This window comes from Typha latifolia, chromosome 1, assembly GCF_019914945.1.
Source record: "Typha latifolia isolate L0001 chromosome 1, TyphaL0001v2, whole genome shotgun sequence".
NCBI lineage: Eukaryota > Viridiplantae > Streptophyta > Magnoliopsida > Poales > Typhaceae > Typha > Typha latifolia.
In genome coordinates this window covers 8,470,887-8,489,227 of record NC_133086.1, presented here as the reverse complement: position 1 = coordinate 8,489,227, position 18,341 = coordinate 8,470,887, and the positions used below count along the sequence as shown (strand labels likewise).

Sequence of the window (18,341 nt, the reverse complement as noted above, 5' to 3'; positions counted from 1 at the left end):
ATACACAAGACTTAAAACCTAGAATAGACAGTTTAATATATTGACTAAAAACTTAGTGGATCCTAAGTATATCTATATCTAGAGAAGATTACCCTTTTGTCTAGCCCATATTTAACCTTTGAGCTCATGAATGATAAATTTATTTTTTCTTTTTTTACTTCTATGCTATCTTTACTTCGAGATTTACTTTATCTTGCCAAGAAGTTAGAGTGACTCACAAACTTACCAAATAATAAAAAGATATTAAGATGGTGACAACCAGTATGCTTGACTTTGAGCAAGAGCTCAGCTCCTTGGAGCAGATCAAGCAGTTACAAGAGCTAACAGAACCAGCTCGAGTTAGTTTGGCCAACTCATTGGCTGCAGCAATATGAAAATTGCCTAAACATATCAGCAGAATGATCATTTTGCAGACATGGACAATTTTTCTATCACTGCCAAAGCTCTGGCAATTGTACTAGAACCTACATCCACAGAGTTTAGTAACGCCTTGCTACTGAAATATGAGATAAAAAGGGTCATTAGAAGCCATAAAAGACATCCAGGAAAAAGAAATAGTGGATGATATAGGAAAGCAGTGAATTAAAATAACATCAGAACTCATCTGAGGGATATAGTGATCAGAGTAACATATGCCGTAAGTCATCTAACCAGCTGACATTATTACAAGTAGCTAAACTTTGTAATCAAGTGTAAAGAACATGCTCCCTCCTGTTGGCAGACCTCTCAAAATTCTCACTTCTCAAAGAACTGCTTCAAATTCTTCAGCCAATGCAAATACTCTCTGCTATCTTTGTTTATCATGTATTCATGCAAGAAGTTGGTAGTCATGGGTGAGATCCCTCTAATCTCCAAATACTTGTGAAAAGCTTTCTGCAGGTTCTCATCCAGATCACTACAATAGACAAAGAAGAACAATAAATCAGTTATTAGTTCTTCTAAAGAAGCTAATCGATCTAGTGCATCTGAACGTTCATTCCAAATAGTCGTGTAAGAGAATTATAAGCTTACTTGAAGTCAGGGCCTTCATAGGCAATCATCTCTTCCTCAGATGGATTATTTTCCCTCACAGACATGCTATCGATCACAATCTCATCTGGATATGCCGTGCAGTTGAATTCCAAATTTGGCCCCTCTCCTTTGGATACATTAACAGTCAGTGGAATGCTAGACTGACTGGGCTTCTCATTGTCCTTGTCATCCCCATCCTCATCATCATCAGCCTCTCTGTCGTTGTCCGGCTCCTCTCCGGTGACAAGGCTGGGCATAGAAACTACAACCTCAATTTCCTCACGCTGATAGCTTCTCCTCAGGGTAATTATATTCATTCCCTTGTCATCTTTGATCTCAAAAGGGAATCCCTTTGGTATTTCCTCTACCTGTTACAGTGCAAACATAAGTAGTAGAATACTCGACCATTGCCATCTCGAATAACAAATCTTTGTCGAACATAAGCCCACAACGAAGACAAGAGAAGTTCAAAAATCCCATCTTTAGGTATTGTCATCTGTCATCTTTAGGTATTGTCCAAAAATTGCCATCTCAAATATAATTTGATTTAACTTCCTCTCTTTATTTGTCTAATTTCATATCTATCAACTCTCAATACATTAGTCCTACCACTACAAGTACTAAAATAATGCATAAGTGTTGTCAAGTTTAGGATTTGAATTTGATATATCTTGAGAACTGCCAAAGGAAATAAAAAAAAAAAAAGCTTCTTTTTTCTTTTTTTGTTGCGAATTGATGCAAATGATCTCAGTATTTTGCGATTCCGAAATTGAGATGATGGGAAAAGGGGAACAAGGTGTTTCTCACCCGGTCGTGGTCGTCGCACTCCTCGGCGCACTTGATCTCGGATTCGATGACACGGAGGAGGGTAGAGCCGGAGCTCGGCTTCTTCGCCACAGCAGTAGAGAAAGGAGCGGCTCGAGACATCGGAGGAAGGGAACGGAGGAGAGAGGAGGGGTGGAGAGATCGACGGGTGCTCCCAGCGACGCCACGAAGAGCGAGAGCGGTGGCGGAGGAGGACGCACGGCGGAGAGCGGCGCGAAGGAACGCCATGGTCGTAGGAGGAAACAAGGGAATGAGAGCTAGGGTTCTAGAGAACTGTTCGGGTATCAGGGTTTAAGCAGGAGAGCGAGTTTTTGACCAAATTAGCCTCCCAAACTTTTTCTTTACATATTTATTTAATGGAAATAAAAAATTATTTAAGATACTTCAATATGATATAGTGATAAAAAAAATTATGATGGTAAAAATATTTTCATTCCAAGTTTAATGCATTTAACCCTATATTAATATTTTTTATGCTAATTATAAACTATTGTGCTCCGTTTATTAAACACGTTATATTAAATTATATTTATATTATTAAATATATAAATTATTTAATAATCGAATCATATTTATGTTAAAGATAAAATTGCTCACGTTTGAATTTGACTCGATCAGAACCCAATTAACACGTAATGACTGCCACCCTACGATGGCGCCTCTTGTGTCAATGACGCAGCAGTGGAGAGGATTGAAGAGATTTATCCCTCCAAACTCTAAATGGTATCATCTTTAATGCAACGATTAATACATATTATTGACATTATGGCATTAATCTCAAGCAACGAATGAGAGATAGAATAATTATGGCAAGGTGTCACAATTGCAAATAGCCTTGAGGTTTCTTCTACATTTGGAAGATTTGCCAACTGGTTGTAGAGGACGATGGTGTATAAAACCCCTGCCCTGCCCTGGTGAAGGTTTTTATTATCCATAGAAAAGATAAGTAGCAACCCTTTGAGAGCCATGACTAGGATGGAGGTCATCCGTATGGCTCTTTTCCTCTCACTTCTAGCGAGTCTAGTTGCTCTTCATCAGTGTAAGTATAATCTTTACTGCTCATAGATGTTTTTATAAAAGTTGTATCATACTTCTTTGCATATATTTATATTATTTTTGTATATATTTCTCTTCAAAGTTTCTTATTTACGTCTATACTCTTCAAAACTCATAATTTTTATGTACATCTTTTGAGGTTACTTTTCGACACCTATGAGTTAAAAATTTAGTAATTTAGAGAATAAAATTAAGAATATTATCTTTTTTCTGATGGTTAACTTGATGAAACCTTAACCGGTTGATTATGTTTCATAGCTATCCATATAAAAGAGATGGATTTTTAATAGATATCTATGCAAAGAGTTAAATGTTTTAAGAGATACATGCAAAAAATTGAAGTCTTCATATTTTTTCCCAATTGGCTTAATAAAAAAGATTAATTCCTATTTTTTTTAAGAAAATCCTATGAGCTATATATATTTTCTAATGATATATAACATTATTATTATTATTATTATTAGGTCTGACTTCACAAATAGAAAAATTACAAATATGGTCACAGTTTTTTTATAGATAAATATATTCCCCATGTATGGAGATAATTTATTTTCATTTGTACTAAACATTAGGAAGTAGAAGGAAAGTAATTAGTATAGATGCATAGTTGGATTCAAACTCAGCACAATTAATTCTATATGGAATATAATTGATTTCATTTAGACATAATTCAATTTATTTTATTTGGAAATGAATTTCTCTATTTAAAGAATAATAGAATTGAAATGAAATCCATTGAATCATGTTATTTGGAAAGAGAGAGAGAGAGAGAGTGAGAGAGAAACTCAATTTATTATGTTTCTTTTTCTGTATTGTATACTTAGGCATTAATAAGAATATGACAAAATGATGGTTAATTTTGATACGAAAGTATCCAAATACAGTGACTATTAAATCAATTGAATTCCACGGATCTGGTGTTTCCAAACAACGTGTTAAATAACACCTGAGAAAATAAGTTAAATAACATTAACTTCTTCTTCTTCTTCTTCTTCTTCTTCTTCTTCTTCTATTTTGATGGGTTTCAAATTAATTAGGCCGCGAGATTACGAGACTAAGCGAGGGATTAAGTGAGAAAAGTGAAGAAGCCACAGGCATGAACGAGGAGATCAAATTGAGTTTCAAACCATGTGCTAGTTGGAGATGCAAAGGAGGAGGCAGATGCTATTGCTGTTTGGCGCTGGTTGGCCAGCCGTGCTACTGGGAGAGGTCCGCTTGCTTGGAAATCTGCCCTGTTTGCAACCCTAAGTGCCCAAAGCCACCACCAATGCATTGAAATAAACTTTCTCGATTGCCATGGTTTGGTCCATCCTTGGTTAATGATAAGCTTATGGATATATATGTATATCCCAATGTTTGATGAGCAGTACTATATATATAGATGAATAAATTATGGGCTAGCTGTTGAATGGCGCATTAATTGGTATTTAAAGTTAGACATTTTGTTGCAAGTATCATACACTAAGTATTAGATTATTTGCTAGTGAAAAAAAATCTAAAAACGCATATATATCTAAACCCTAGGTAATGATTGAAATCATTTGATTATATAAATGTGTGGAATAAATATTGAAGAGTAAAGTAAAGATGAACGCTAAGATTTTTACGTGAAAAAAACTCAAACGGAAAAAACTATGAATTCAAACTTAGATTAAAACCAATCACTAAACTTATAATAGTTACAAGACTAACTTACAAAACGATCCGTTAATCTCCACAACTTTATTTTTCTCAATTTTGATTGCTAGAGCTCGCGATTCATTATTTCTCGTGATTGATCTCCAATCTCAGTAACTCTCGAGATTGATCCTTAGTCTAAATGACGAAAGTTTGGTGCGTTGTAGAAGAGATGGATTTTGTTGGTGGAAGAACATTGTAACTAAAAAAACTCTTTATCAAGAGCAATTGCCAATCTCACTAAGGTTAGGACATCCCAACCCTTATATAGATTAGTAAGATAATGTCAAATTCAAGTCATATCAAAACTCACGTAACTCTAGAAATTTGTATATTACATGGGTGTGTTCGAATACAGCTCGAGTGCGTTAGAACATAATGACTTAATTTTTTCAGGTATATTTAAATACGGAAATACACTCCTCTATATGTGTGAACGCGTTATGAACGCATGTAAGATACGTTTGAACAGCCTGATCTCGTGTTCAAATGATCGAAACCTATTCTCTATGGATGCGAACGCTAACGCAATGCAAACGCGGTGACTTTTCTCTTCTAAAACTTAAAATTCTTCAATCTAAATACTTTTAAAAACTTATATAAATGCTTATGTATATGTATAAAGACACTTAAATTATTTTGTATACAATTGCCAACACTAAAAACCTAATAGCTAGCTTAATATTCATGATGGTAATAAAATCTCAAATTACATGAACTAGATAAATGCTAAATTTGTTTGATGTGTTCAGATATCAGAGCTCATGCTTAACTTGAAATGGATTTTAATCTGATTCAATTGATCAAGCTTGAGTCGTTTCAAATAAAAACTGAAATTGATTAAGCCTTATCAAGCGAAAATCAAGCCTATGATTTGTGCAAGGTAGATGTGTGTGTCGAATGCATATATTGGCAAGAAGAAATTAACCTACTCTTGATTCTTATTCACAAAGATAAACATCTTAATTTGAATTTTCCCACTTTGGGCCACCATTGGAATAATAGCATGCATGAAGTTATATTTCCGAATACGAAGCTTATATATTTATGTCTGTAGGCATAAATATCCATGCTTTGCATTAACTAGAAATCTTAAACCACAAGACAACTCCCATCTCCCAAATGAGAAACACACGCACTTTAATCTTAATGCCTTCCAACTCTCATCGATATCTTAAACCTCAAGACACCACTTGTTGTTATCTTTTCACTTGTCGTCCCTGAGAGAAGTAGTGAGGAAGATGACAATGGGAGGTGCCCCTGGCACACGACTTGGGTTGTCAATTAGGCTGGCGAGGTGCCTCCTCGCTGCTGCATCAGTCGCCTTCATACGATTGAACAGTTTTCCTCGGCGGACAGAATATAGAGTGTTCAAGTACATCTCTTCTCCATCCCTCCATCTTCTCCATTTATTAACATTTAATAACGTTTGATTTCAGCTTATCCGCACTTGCAATGGTCATTCAAGCCCTGTGGAGCTTTGCATTCGTCTGCTACGATATCAACAACTTGAGGGTTGGAGCAAATCTTCAGGATCGCAGTCTTCTCACAATCTTAGCAATTGGTGACTGGGTAAATACGTGCAAGCTCATATACGTACTCGGAATTAATTACTACTTGACTTTTGTTTCTTCACATACCTTATTTGCTATGACTTATGATCAATCGCCTGCTATTTCTAGGTAACTGCGCATCTGACACTTGCAGCGGCATTCTCTTCACTAGGCGTGACAATTTTTCTTACAAGAGATACTAGAATGTGCCAATCTATGGAGGGTGCTTGTAAAAAGGCATTAATCTCTGAAATTATGGCACTGGCTTCAGGGCTGTTGAGCTTCTTCTCTGCACAAGTTATGATTACGATTCGTGCAACTTTAGTACATTAAGAATAGGTGTTAGATTTTAGTGTTGGCAATTGTGTACAAAATATTCTAAGTATTTTTATACATGTACATGAACATTTATACCAGTCTAGAAAGTATTTTGTTTGAAGAATTGCAAGAATAAAGGAGAAAAGTCTTTGCGTTCATACCGCGTTCGCACAGACAGAGAGTGACGTTCACGCGCGTTCGAACGCGAGCACTGACGTTCGCACAGACAGCGAGTGCTATTCTTGAGCGCGTTCGAACGTGAGCACTGACGTTCGCACAGTTAGAGAGTGACGTTCACAAGCGCATTCGAATGCGAGCACTAACGTTTGCACAGTTAGAGAGTGTTGTTTTTGCGCGTGTTCGAACGCAGTCAATGACCGTTTGAACGCACCCTACTATGTTCACAGCGCGTTCACACATCTAGAGGAGTGTACTTGCCCGTTCGAACGCAACCTGTGAAAATCAAACCGCCGCGTTCGAACGCACCTAAGATCAAGTCAAGTCGTTCGAATGCACTCGAGCCGCATTTGAACGCACCTACGAAGTTTGCAATTTTTGGACTTTCATGAGTTTGGATAAGACTTATATTTGGCTCTATATTGGAGATCATATATAAGCATTGTGATGCCCTAACTTTATGGTGGTTGGTGAAGCAATTTTGAAAGAGAATTCTTGTGGCTACATTATTTCTTTAACCAACAAGGTTTGACTCTTCTACAAGGTTTAAACTTTCGTCTTAAGGGCTATCTAGACGAAAGATTAATCTTGAAGGCTACCGAGGTTGGATATCAATCACGAGAAGCAGTGAATCGTGGGTTTTAGCGAGCAAGACTAAGAGGAACAAAGTCGTGGGGATCGACAGGTTGTTTTGTGAGTCAGTCTTTTAATTGTCATTATTCTAATGATTGGTTTTGATCCAAATTTGGATCCGTAATTTTTTTCCGTTTGGGTTTTTCCACGTTAAAATCTTGGTGTTTATCTCTGCTTTTACTTTTTAATATTTCTTCCGATTTTTACTTAAGCAAAGGAGTGATATCATTGCCTAGGGTTTAGATACATATGTGTGTCTAGGTGTTCTTTCAATTGGTATCAGAGTATGTTTTCTCACCTTTAGAGAGAGATCAGATAGGCATGAATTTTTATAGAGATGGACAATCGTCTATTAGACTTCCTATTCTAGATGAATCAAATTATGGATATTGGAAAGCTAGGATGAGAGCTTACTTAAAATTTATATATAAGCGTGTATGGATTGCCGTTGTGAATAGTTGGAGTACACTAATGTACATGGTGAATGATAAGCTTGTTGAGAAATTTTTGGAGTCGTGGGATATGGCAAATTATGAAAAAGTTGGATGGAATAGCAAGAGAATAAATGCAATTTTTAGTTATGTTTACTCGAAAGAATTTAAAAGAATTTTTACTTGTGAGATAATGAAAGAAACTTGGACGATCTTAGAAATTATTCACTAAGGAACCATAGCTGTAAAACTTTCGAAACTTCAAAGGTTGACTAGTAGTTTTGAAACTCTACATATGGAGAAGAATGAGATATTTAATGAGTTCTATGCAAAACTGAGTGATATAGTCAACTCTAGTTTCAACCTATAAGAAAAAATTCTTAAAAACAGAATTGTTCGTAAGATCTTTAGGTCCCTTCTAGAAAGGTTTCAGGCGAAAGTTACAGCTATTGAAAAAAGTAAGGAAATCGATTCTATTAAGGTTGAACAATTTGTAGGAAATCTACAAACATTTGAGTCTAGTCTTTCAAAACCTAGGAAATCCAAAGGTATGACCCTAACCACTGTTGAATAAAATTTAGAGGAGTCTGATAATGAAGGTAATTTAGATGTTGAAATGTTGGCCATGTTTGTTAAAAAGTTTAATAAATTTTTCTGGAAGCCAAACAAGTTAAATGCTAAAAAATTTGAGAAAAACAAAGTTTTTGTGAAAAAGAAGAATCCTGTGAGTTTGAATACTAGGGTGAGTAACAACAATGTGAAATAAAAAAATAAAAATTCTGATAATAAAGTTCGTTGTTTTGAATGTTCTGATTTTAGACACATTGCACAAGAATGCCCTAATCGTCTTAAGAGGAAGGATAAAGCTATAAAAGTTACTTGGGATGACTCAGATGAATCTAATGATAATTCTGAGAAAGACTAAGAGAAATTTGTAGCTTTCGTCTCCTCTCCTTTTAATACTGACTCTGTTATTGATTCTGATGGTACAGATGATCAGATTGTGTTACCAGCTGAAGAAGAATAATTAGAAATACAAAAGACATAAAATGATTTGTACCTAGAGTCATTCAAACTTAAGAAGAGTAATCTTAAACTATTTTAACGACTCAAGATAATCGAACCAGAAAGAAATCAATTTGAGTAGAAGTACAAATTGGAACTTGAATGTGTCAAAAACCTTACTTAACAACTTGACGATGCGAAATATAAGATGAAGGCTGATGAAATTGAACTAAAGCAAATGCAGAAGGAAGTGACATTTCTTAAAGGAAAGAATAAACTTGATGAGATTTTAAACGCTTAGATTTCTAGAAAAGACATGTATGGAGTTGGATACACTGGTAATTTAAATAATAATAAAACTGTCTTTATTTCTGTAGGTAGACGAAAGGAATAAAACTTGAGATCATCAACCGCATTTACAAAGCAATTATGGATGAATGTCTCTAAACTGAAGATGAATCAACAAATTGGTAAATTTTCAATGACGCAAAAGGTAAACTTTAGAATACTCCTCAACAAAAGGTGAGTAAAAAATAGTTTGTTCCGACATATTTTTATTGTGGTATTTTATGGCATATTCGACCTCATTATAATTTTTTACAAAAACTTAGGAGTGTGTCCATTTATGGGGTGAAAACAAATGCCATATGGGTCAAGAAAAGTGACTTGAAATGTTATGTTGTGCATACTGCCTTGAAAGCTTTAAATTATGACTTGTGGTATTTAAACAGTAGCTGTTCAAAACATATGTCGTGCGACAAATCCTTATTTTCTAATCTCGAATAGCATGAAGGGGGAGTTGTGACATTTGAAGATGGTAATTCATCCAAGCTAATATGTAAGGGAAAGGTAAGTACTCCAGGTGTTCTTATTCTTGAAAATGTTTTTTATGTTAAGGGCTTGAAAGCAAATCTACCGAGTACCAGTTAATTTTGTGATGAAGGTTATGAAGTAAAATTTTCCAAAAATGATTGTACTATTCTAGATCATGATAGTAATGTTATATATTTTGGATATAGAATATCTATTAATTACTATGTTGTTAGAACTTTACATAATCTGAAATGTAACAGTGTTTATTTTGACATTGCAGATTTTTGGCATCAACGTCTTGGACATGTGAATCACAAGAAATTATTTATTTTGTCCAAACAAAAAGTGGTAAGAGGAATACCTAAGATGAAGGAAATGTCAAAAGGTGTGTGCGGTCCATGTCAAATTGGAAAATAAATTAGGATCTCACACAAGAAAGTAAATACAACTGCCACTGACTGTGTGCTACAATTAGTCCACATGGACTTAATGAGTCCAACAAAAATGGAAAGTCTTAGAGGTAAACGGTATATATTCTTAATGGTCGATGATTTCTCCAAATATATCTCTGTTGCCTTTTTACGTGAGAAGTCTAAAACCTTTGAAGTTTTTAAATTACTATGCTTGAAACTGCAGAATGAAAAATCTACTACCTTAGTTAGGATTCGTTCTGATCATGCTAGAGAATTTGAAAAAAAAAAATTCTATATTTTGTGATTCTCTTGGTATTCAGCATGAATTTTTAGCTCTTTTAACTCCACAACATAGCGAGATTATAGAGAGAAAGAACCGTGTTGTGTAGGAAATGGCTAGGGTTATGCTTCATTTTAAAAATGTTCCTCAAATGTTTTGGGCTGAGGCGGTCAATACAGCGGTACATGTGATAAATCGTGTTTATCTAAGTCCAACTACAAAAATGACTATATATGAAATCTAGAAAGGTAAGAAAATTAGTGTTAAATATTTTTCGAGTATTTGGTAGCAAATAATATATCTTGCGTGATTGAGAACACTTGACTAAATTTAACACTAGGAGTAGTGAGGGCATCTTCTTATTGTATTCTAATAATAGCAAAGCCTACAGAGTATTCAATCTTGACACTTCTATTGTTATGTAATCTGCTAATATTATTATAGATGAAACCATGTCTGACAAAACTGAAGTTACTTCTATTTTTGTTCCTGCAGGTACACATGACGTTGACATTGCAGAGGCCGAGTACATTGCAACGGACAGTTATTGTTCTTAGTTATTGTGGATGAAACAGATGGTCAAGGATTATGACATTGAACAAGATACTATAGTGCTTTATTGTAACAACATGAGTGCTATTAATATATTAAAAAATTATATTCAACACTCGCGTACAAAACACATTGATATTCGACATTATTTTATACGAGAGTTAGTTGAAGACAAAGTAATAGATTTGTTTACAAAACCTTTGGATGTATAGAGATTTGAGTATCTTCGTGCTACTTTAGCGATTTGTGTGCTTTGAATTGATTCCTTTAGGGATTTGTGTTTTGGTTTGCGTGTTTTTATTTCTTTTCATTTTTTAGGTTTTTCGTTTACTCTAAATTATTTTTTTTTGTTTCAGTTCTAGATTTGTCGAGAGTTTCTTTTAAAAAAAAATGATGCACTTCTAGATTCAAAAATATATTCTTGACATATAAATATGACTTTTTTTTTCTAATTATGAGTTATTATAGTCAATTTTATCCTCTTGTAGTATATTGTGTCATTTTTTATTTATTCACTCTCTCGACTTCTATAATAATTAAATTAAATTTAATGCACTAATAATGTGTGTATATTTTTGAGTGAGTATGACATCATAAAATATTTTATTAGATAGCTCACTATTGACCTTGATTTGCACAGTTTGACCTCATGCTTAGTCATCAGAAATGTGTTTATAAAAGATCAATGAAAAGGGTTACAATGAGTTAGTGTGAAAGTCATATTGTTTAGAGTCCAGTTTGACTCAGTATATTACTTAAAAAATTTTCAAAAAAAAAGGGTGATATATGTGAATATCTGTTTGCACATTGTTTAATATGTACTACAAGAAAAGGGCTACCTACTCATGTGTGAAAGCCATCATTGCACCTATTAGTTTCAGTGAAAAAAATACAGGAATTTTTTTTGCCAAGTTCTGGTGAATAAGTCAAAATGTGCAAAATTATATACTAAATCGGTTTAACTACTATGTTGCATCATTATTTAAATAGGAAAGTTTGTTTAAGAAGATTGTTCCATGTTGTTTATGCTCAACTTGCATATGCATATTATTATAATCAATCAAGATTAATTTATAATTTGAGTGATGCATTAGAGTTGACCATAAGATGCTTTTGATGATTTGATTGATCTGTGTATGACTTATTTCATTTTATTGTCATATTTTATGTTTTGAATTTATTTTGAATTTTTAGAAGTGCATCTCGAAAAATATTTTTTAGATTTTTTTTACTGATTTAAAAAAGAATTGGCGTTTGAATGCTAGCTTCTTGAGTTCGAACGCGGTGATTGGCACGTTCGAACACGTATCGAACACACTCGTGGGTTTTTTAAATATTGCGTCCGAACCCAAGGGTTTTCATCTTTCTCCTTTTAAACCCTAGAATCACTTCCTTTCCACTCTCCCAAAACTTCAAGATCTTTACGTTTTTCATCAAATTTTTCACTCCAAACTCTTTCAAAGACTATTTCTCCTTCGGATCTAGAGTCTTTTGGTCGAATCATTCAGTTTTTCATCATTTTTTTGCAAGGTATGATCGTGAATACTTTCTTATTTTTTATTCAAATTAGCCTCTTGATCTAGGTTGATTTCGTGCGTTTTCAAGTTTTGATCACGATAGAATTTATATCTTGATGTTTCTTGAGCGATTAAATGTGACAAATTTGCTTTTTCTAGTTAAAGATGGATTCACTTAGGGCTTTCATGGTTTCTAGGATTTTTTGGCTTTCTTGTTATTTTTTTGTATGCTTTGGGCATGTGTTAAATCTTGAGATTTATTTTTTCTCTATAGAATGCCTAAAAAGGCTATAGTTTCTAAGAAGCCAAGGCTCCCAAGTTCTCTCATCAAATGCTGCTGATAGTGTGTCGGATGGACGGGATAGCCTATGTGGAGGTTGTCCGAGAGTTTTACAGTAATGCCACTTTTTTGGAATGATGTATACGGTCCATAGTCCAAAGGGTATCCGTGTACTTGGACTCCGACGTCATCCGTGCTGAATTCCAACTTCATAATGGCGAGTTCGAGTATCCCTCTACTGAGCCTCTTCCTATTGTTTAAGATTATGTTGGTGATGTATTAATACAAGGGGAATAGTGGATAGGTAAAATGATGCCCATGCAAAACTGACATCTGTGGCTTGCATGTTACATCTCATCTGTTTATATAATATCACTTCGAAGACTCGACATTCCAGTATCAGTCAGGACTGGGCCTTCCTCCTTCATGCGATGTTGTTAGGAGTTTTGATTGATTTGGCTGCTATTATATATGATTCTATTGTGACAGCTGCACAAAAAGAAGCTCCTCACGAGGGTTTGCCATTTGGTATTTTCATCACCAAACTGTGCACGTAGAGTGGTGTGAGAGTGGACACGATAGAAGCATCAGTTACTACCCAGAAACTATTAGATTGGATCACAATTAAGAGGAGTCAAGCTCATGATCCATCGTCTCCTTACAAGCCGACCTCCTCTTTTGCCGCTGAATGTCGATCACACCGAGACAACTTTGATGACAGCTCTGACGATGACTCATATCACCTTGAGGGAGAGTTTCCATATTTCTCTAAATGGTTTGATCAGCTTAGCACTTAGGTGAAGGACTTATAGTTAGCCATGCATGACTTACGGGCTAAGCAAGCTTGTTAGGGGACAGTGCTCGACTCGGTGTTGTCGATTCTCCATCGTCAGTTTTCTCCTAGTTCTTAGCCTTTGGTAATTTGTGTCAAAAAATGGAAGGTTTAGAGAAGAGATCGTGTGTTCAGGGGGGGAGAGTGGAGTAAGGAGTGAGTTTAGATGTTTAGGGGGAGTACATTGTATATTAATTTGCTTAGTGACTTGAATTGCATTATTGTGTTTGAATTGGTGACTTGACATGCATTATTGTGTTTGAATTGCTTAGTGACTTTCATTATTGTTTAGTGGATGTATGATCTTACACTTCAAGTTATTTTCACTTGATCTTGGATTGATATATTTTTTTTATTTACAAGGATTGAAGTGTTAAAATTTTTAGACTTGTTGAATGCTTATTTAGGATTCTTTGTAACTATTGAAAACTATATGTTTTGTCACAAATTGCCAACGGGGAGATTGTTAGGTTTTTAGTATTGGCAATTGTGTACAAAATATTCTAAGTATTTTTATACATGTACATGAGCAAATATACAAGTCTAGAAAGTATTTTGTTTAACAAATTGTAAAATTAAACGAGAAAAGTCTTCGCGTTCACACCGCATTCACAACGCGTTCACACCGTGTTTGCATAGATAGAGAGTGACGTTCAAAGTGCGTTCGAACGCGAGCACTGGCATTTGCACAGACAGAGAGTGGTATTCACAAGTGCGTTCGAACGCGAGCACTGGCTTTCTCATAGATAGAGAGTGGCGTTCACAAGCGCGTTCGAACACGAGCACTAGCGTTCGCACAGACAAAGAGTGCTATTTTTGTGCACGTTCGAACGTAGTCAAGGGTCGTTCGAACGCACCCTGCTACGTTCACAGCACGTTCACACATCTAGAGGAGTGTACTTGCCCATTCGAACGCAACTTGTGAAAATCAAGCCGCCGCGTTCGAACGCACCTAAGATCAAGTCAGGCTGTTCGAACGCACTCGGGCCGCGTTCGAACGCACGTACGAAGTTTGCAATTTTTGGACTTTCATGAGTTTGGATAAGACTTATATTTGGCTCTATATTGGAGATCATATATAAGCATTGTGATGCCGTAACTTTATGGTGGTTGGTGAAGCAATTTTGAAAGAGAATTCTTGTGGCTACATTATTTCTTTAACCAACAAGGTCTGACTCTTCTACAAGGTTTAAACTTTCGTCTTAAGGGCTATCTAGATAAAAGATCAATCTCGAGGGTTACTGAGGTTGGATATCAATCACGACAAGTGGTGAATCATGGGTTCTAGCGAGCAAGACTGAGAGGAATAAAGTCGTGGGGATCGACGGGTTGTTTTGTGAGTAATAACTGTCATTATTCTAATGATTAGTTTTGATCCGTGGTTTTTTCCCATTTGGATTTTTCCACGTTGAAGTCTTGGCGTTCATCTATGCTTTTGCTTTTTAATATTTCTTCTGATTTTTACTTAAGTAAAGGAGTGATATTATTGCCTAAGATTTAAATAGATATGTGTGTCATGGTGTTCTTTTAATAAGTGTACTCTATTTATACCTTCACATGTGTTTTCTTTTTCTTTTCTTTTTTTATGAACAATCGGTACGTACGTAGACGGCTTAATAATATTATATCCTCCCGTAACTTTTGCTTACCATAATGGAAATATGCAAGCTTTGCTGTGTCTGAGTACTCTATTAGTTTTAGATATTTAAAAGTCGCATGCTACGTACACATAAGCTTAGATGTTAGGATATAACTACAAAACTTAGATGACGATTGAACCAGAAGCTTGGGATTTAAACTATCTAAAAAATTGAGCCTAGCTAGGTGACATGCAAACAGTTTGAAGTGACGCATTATATAAGCTGCATTTGCTGGTCGGCACCACCTGCAGATTCAATGCTCATAATATACTCGATCTCCTCCGCTATCTCCTTCATGGATGGCCGGTTTTGCCTCCTTTCCTCCAAGCAACCCATCGCCAAGAACCCCAACGCTTTAATGGTGTCCAACTCCACCTGGCTCGCGCCTTCCTTGACCGCCCCATCCACGATCTCCATCATCCTCTCCTCCTCCACCTTCCTCTGCGCGTACACCACCAGGTTCACGTCGTCCGATTCCCTGCCGAAGTCGATCGCCTTCTGCGAAGTCAGCAGCTCCAAGAGCACGACGCCGAAGCTGTACACGTCGCTCTTGTCGGTGAGCTGGTAGTTGCGGTAGTACTCCGGATCGAGGTAGCCGAGGGTCCCCTGGGCGCAGGTGGAGACGTGGCTGAGGCCGGGCTCGGCGAGGCGGGAGAGGCCGAAGTCGGAGACCTTGGCGTTGAGCTTGTCGTCGAGGAGTATGTTGCTGGACTTGACGTCGCGGTGGTAGATGGGGGGGACGGCGGAGGAGTGGAGGTAGGCGAGGCCCTCGGCGGTGTGGTGGGCGATGGAGAGGCGGCGGCGCCAGGGGAGGAGGGGGCGGAGGCCGTGGAGGTGGTCGTAGAGGGTGCCGTTGGGAATGAACTCGTACACCATGAGGGGCTGCTCGAGGTCGACGCAGCAGCCGAGTAGGCGGACGAGGCTGCGGTGGTTGACCTGGGAGAGGATCCGGACCTCGTTCAGGACCTGGTCGGTCGACTTGGTGTTCCCGAGCTTGGCGCATTTGACGGCGACAAGGGTGCCGTCGTCGAGGATGCCCTTGTAGACCTCGCCGAAACCGCCCGTACCGAGGAGGTTGGCGGGGGAGAAGTTGGCCGTGGCGCGCTTGATCTCCTTGCCAGTGAAATTCTTGGCGGAGCGGCCGCTCATGTTGTTGGCGTTGAGGATCTCCTCGCGCTCCTTGGTGAGGCGCTCGCGGGCCTGGCGGATGCGGCGTTGCCGGCGGTAGAGCAGGAGGCCGGCCACGATCGCAAGCAGGACCACGCTAAGACCACACACCAGGCCTAAATGAATGAATATATTGTAGAATAATGTTAAAAGAGTACTATTCTCTATCCTAATCCAACGCAAGATATAACATATTATTATTTACTTCTCCTCTTCTTTTTTAAACTACGGCCCAATAAACTTGAGGTCAAATTAAATTTATACAAATAAATGCAGGCTGTCATGCGCGCATACATAACTAATACTCACTCATTACATTACTAGCTAGCCAGGTTATGACAACGAAGAAAATCAACCTTTTACTAGCTTCTGGTCAACCTTCTTGGTATCTATCTATCTTAAAACCGAGTACAAGAAAGAAACTAGCCTGCGATTAGCGGCCCATGGTTGGTCGATCCACCGCACCCTCCTGCGCTGGCGGCGCAATCCGTCACATCTACATTACAAACCAACCAAATCCCAATCAATTAATCAATCAAGAAAGAAAGAGAGACAAAATTCAAAATTAAAAGGGGCGTTGGATACTCACTGGGAGCACACGTGCCAGCGATGGGGTTCCACACGAGCCCACCAACGCAGAAGCAGCGCTTGACCCCGTTGGCTGCGGGGTCCACCGCGCAGGTCGCATTAACCCCATCCTCGCAGTCCGCATGCGACCGGCAGAGCGGCTCCCGAGGCGACGCCCACTGCAGCTCCACCCCGGCCCGGTCCCCCCACGTGGCCGCTGGCCGGGTCGGATCCAGGTCAACGAAGCTCCGGTACGCGGAGCAGGACACCGCGGCGACCCGCACGGCGTAGGAGGTGGAGGAGCCCCCGGCGACGAAGGTGCAGCAGAGGGGGAGGGAGCGGCAGGCGGCGGCGGAGGAGGAGGCGGCGGAGGCGTAGATGTGGCAGAGGGAGTTGGAAGAGCAGTTGAGCGGGGAGAGGAGGAGCTGGGAGGTGCAGTTGAGGAGCATGATGGTGTTGCTGCCGGTGACGTTGAAGGGGAGGGAGGAGTTGAGCTGGATGCCGTTGGAGGCGAGGTCAGAGGAGAGGCAGGAGGAGGAGGAGAGGAAGAGGGAGGGGGAGATGACGAGGCGTTGGCTGGCGGGGGAGATGGAGGTGATGCGGTAAGTGAAGTTAAGCGATTGAAACAAGAGCGTGGAATTGTTGTTGTTTTTGGAGCAAAGGATTGAGTAAGAGGGATCGCCGCAGGTGGGAGAGGTGGATAAAGGGAAGGGGACTGGGGTCGACCCACATGGAGGGCAAACCTTCGCATGCACCATGGATAGGATCAGGAGGAAGACGAAGAAGAAGAAGAATAAGAAGAAGAGGGGACGAAGAGACGCGGCCATGGGAGAGAGAGAGAAACAGAGAAACAGAGAGAAAGAGAAGGTAATTTGTTTTTAAAGTATTCAATAACATGTGAGAGGTAGAGTTATTAAATTTTGGAAGTTGGGATGGATGGGTGCGTCTTGATGGGGGGTGGGGGTGTCTACAGAGTCTTCCTCTGTTCCTCCCTTTCGGTCAACTCAAAGGGTGTATGTTTGTTGATTTTTTATTTATTTATTTATTTATTTTTCCTTTTGAAGGTTGGAGTTTGACTCTTGACTAAGGTAAAATGAAATCCGGAAGAGAGAGTGATTTCTCACATCTATATACCAATTGTCCAACCTCAAACCACTGCATTATTATTATTTTTTTTGCTTAATTACATTTTACCCGTGTAATTCGATCTAATTTTAACTTGCCTCATCTACCTTAAAGCTTAATTTTTAATCTTTTATTACTGTCTAAGAATGGCTAACACAAAAAGAATTAAAATATTTAAGTTTAAAATACATAGAAGTAGAGAATTGTCGAACTTTGTAAGCCTGCGTTGCTACAAGTTTTAATTTAACTCACACTAATAAAATTAAAAAAAAATTCTCAAAATTAAACTTATCTCACAGAAATTTTCCTAAACTATACCTTATTTTTCAACCTGAGGCAACCCGCAACCTCCTATTGCAAAGGAAACCGCTACAACTTTTAAAGATAGTCTTTTTCAATCTCTTAGAAAAAAAAAATTGAAAACGAGAAAATGACTAATATAAGTAATTTATAAATTATTCAGTGTATA

At 37.9% G+C, this 18,341-nt stretch overlaps 3 protein-coding genes across 3 annotated transcripts; 1 reads left to right on the top strand and 2 right to left on the bottom strand.

Moving 5' to 3' along the window:
- Positions 1-546: 546 nt before the first annotated feature.
- On the bottom strand, positions 547-2,164 carry LOC140794651 (uncharacterized protein At2g39795, mitochondrial-like). The gene is made up of 3 exons (XM_073147174.1): positions 1,819-2,164; positions 1,012-1,379; positions 547-895 (listed from the first exon to the last, which is right to left on the bottom strand). The coding sequence occupies exons 1-3, from the start codon at positions 2,062-2,064 to the stop codon at positions 736-738; spliced, it is 774 nt and encodes a 257-aa protein (XP_073003275.1). The 5' UTR covers positions 2,065-2,164; the 3' UTR covers positions 547-735.
- A 3,652-nt stretch (positions 2,165-5,816) lies between these two features.
- Positions 5,817-6,455, top strand: LOC140780312 (CASP-like protein 5B1). Its single transcript, XM_073125763.1, has 3 exons — positions 5,817-5,944; positions 6,009-6,141; positions 6,252-6,455. Exons 1-3 carry the CDS (start codon positions 5,817-5,819, stop codon positions 6,453-6,455), a joined length of 465 nt encoding a protein of 154 aa, XP_072981864.1.
- An 8,578-nt stretch (positions 6,456-15,033) lies between these two features.
- Positions 15,034-17,705, bottom strand: LOC140780340 (wall-associated receptor kinase-like 20). Its single transcript, XM_073125804.1, has 3 exons — positions 16,770-17,705; positions 16,608-16,676; positions 15,034-16,296 (listed from the first exon to the last, which is right to left on the bottom strand). The coding sequence occupies exons 1-3, from the start codon at positions 17,572-17,574 to the stop codon at positions 15,227-15,229; spliced, it is 1,944 nt and encodes a 647-aa protein (XP_072981905.1). The 5' UTR covers positions 17,575-17,705; the 3' UTR covers positions 15,034-15,226.
- Between the last annotated feature and the right edge of the window lie 636 nt (positions 17,706-18,341).